Source organism: Buceros rhinoceros, unplaced genomic scaffold (genome assembly GCF_000710305.1).
Source record: "Buceros rhinoceros silvestris isolate BGI_N320 unplaced genomic scaffold, ASM71030v1 scaffold19776, whole genome shotgun sequence".
Lineage (NCBI taxonomy): Eukaryota > Metazoa > Chordata > Aves > Bucerotiformes > Bucerotidae > Buceros > Buceros rhinoceros.
This window is the reverse complement of record NW_010416020.1, coordinates 40,521-40,754: the sequence shown is the minus strand read 5'-3', so window position 1 is coordinate 40,754 and position 234 is coordinate 40,521. Positions and strand designations below refer to the sequence as shown.

Sequence of the window (234 nt, the reverse complement as noted above, 5' to 3'; positions counted from 1 at the left end):
ACAATGCTGAACGACCTGCTGCGCTTCGACGCGAAGGACTGCTCGTGGTGCAGGTGGGCCGCGCTCCGCTCCCATCCCCTCCCCTCCCCGCGGCTGCTGGGGGAGCCTCCCCCAGCCTCAGCACCTCAGGCCCCGGCAGGAGAGTTGGGGGCTCTGCCAAAGTGTCCGAGGGGAAGCGTCACCCCCCCACCCAAGCACTGTCGCGGCTGAGCTCGGCAAGTCTGCTGTGGCTGG

At 69.7% G+C, this 234-nt stretch overlaps 1 protein-coding gene across 1 annotated transcript in view; it reads left to right on the top strand.

Annotated features, from left to right (window-relative positions):
* The first annotated feature begins 3 nt into the window (after window positions 1-3).
* Window positions 4-234, top strand: part of LZTR1 (leucine-zipper-like transcription regulator 1) — a 33,565-nt gene continuing 33,334 nt past the window's right edge. Inside the window, exon 1 of the mRNA XM_010137656.1 lies at window positions 4-53. Coding sequence (XP_010135958.1) covers window positions 4-53 — 50 coding nt within the window. The remainder of the gene's footprint in view (window positions 54-234) is intronic.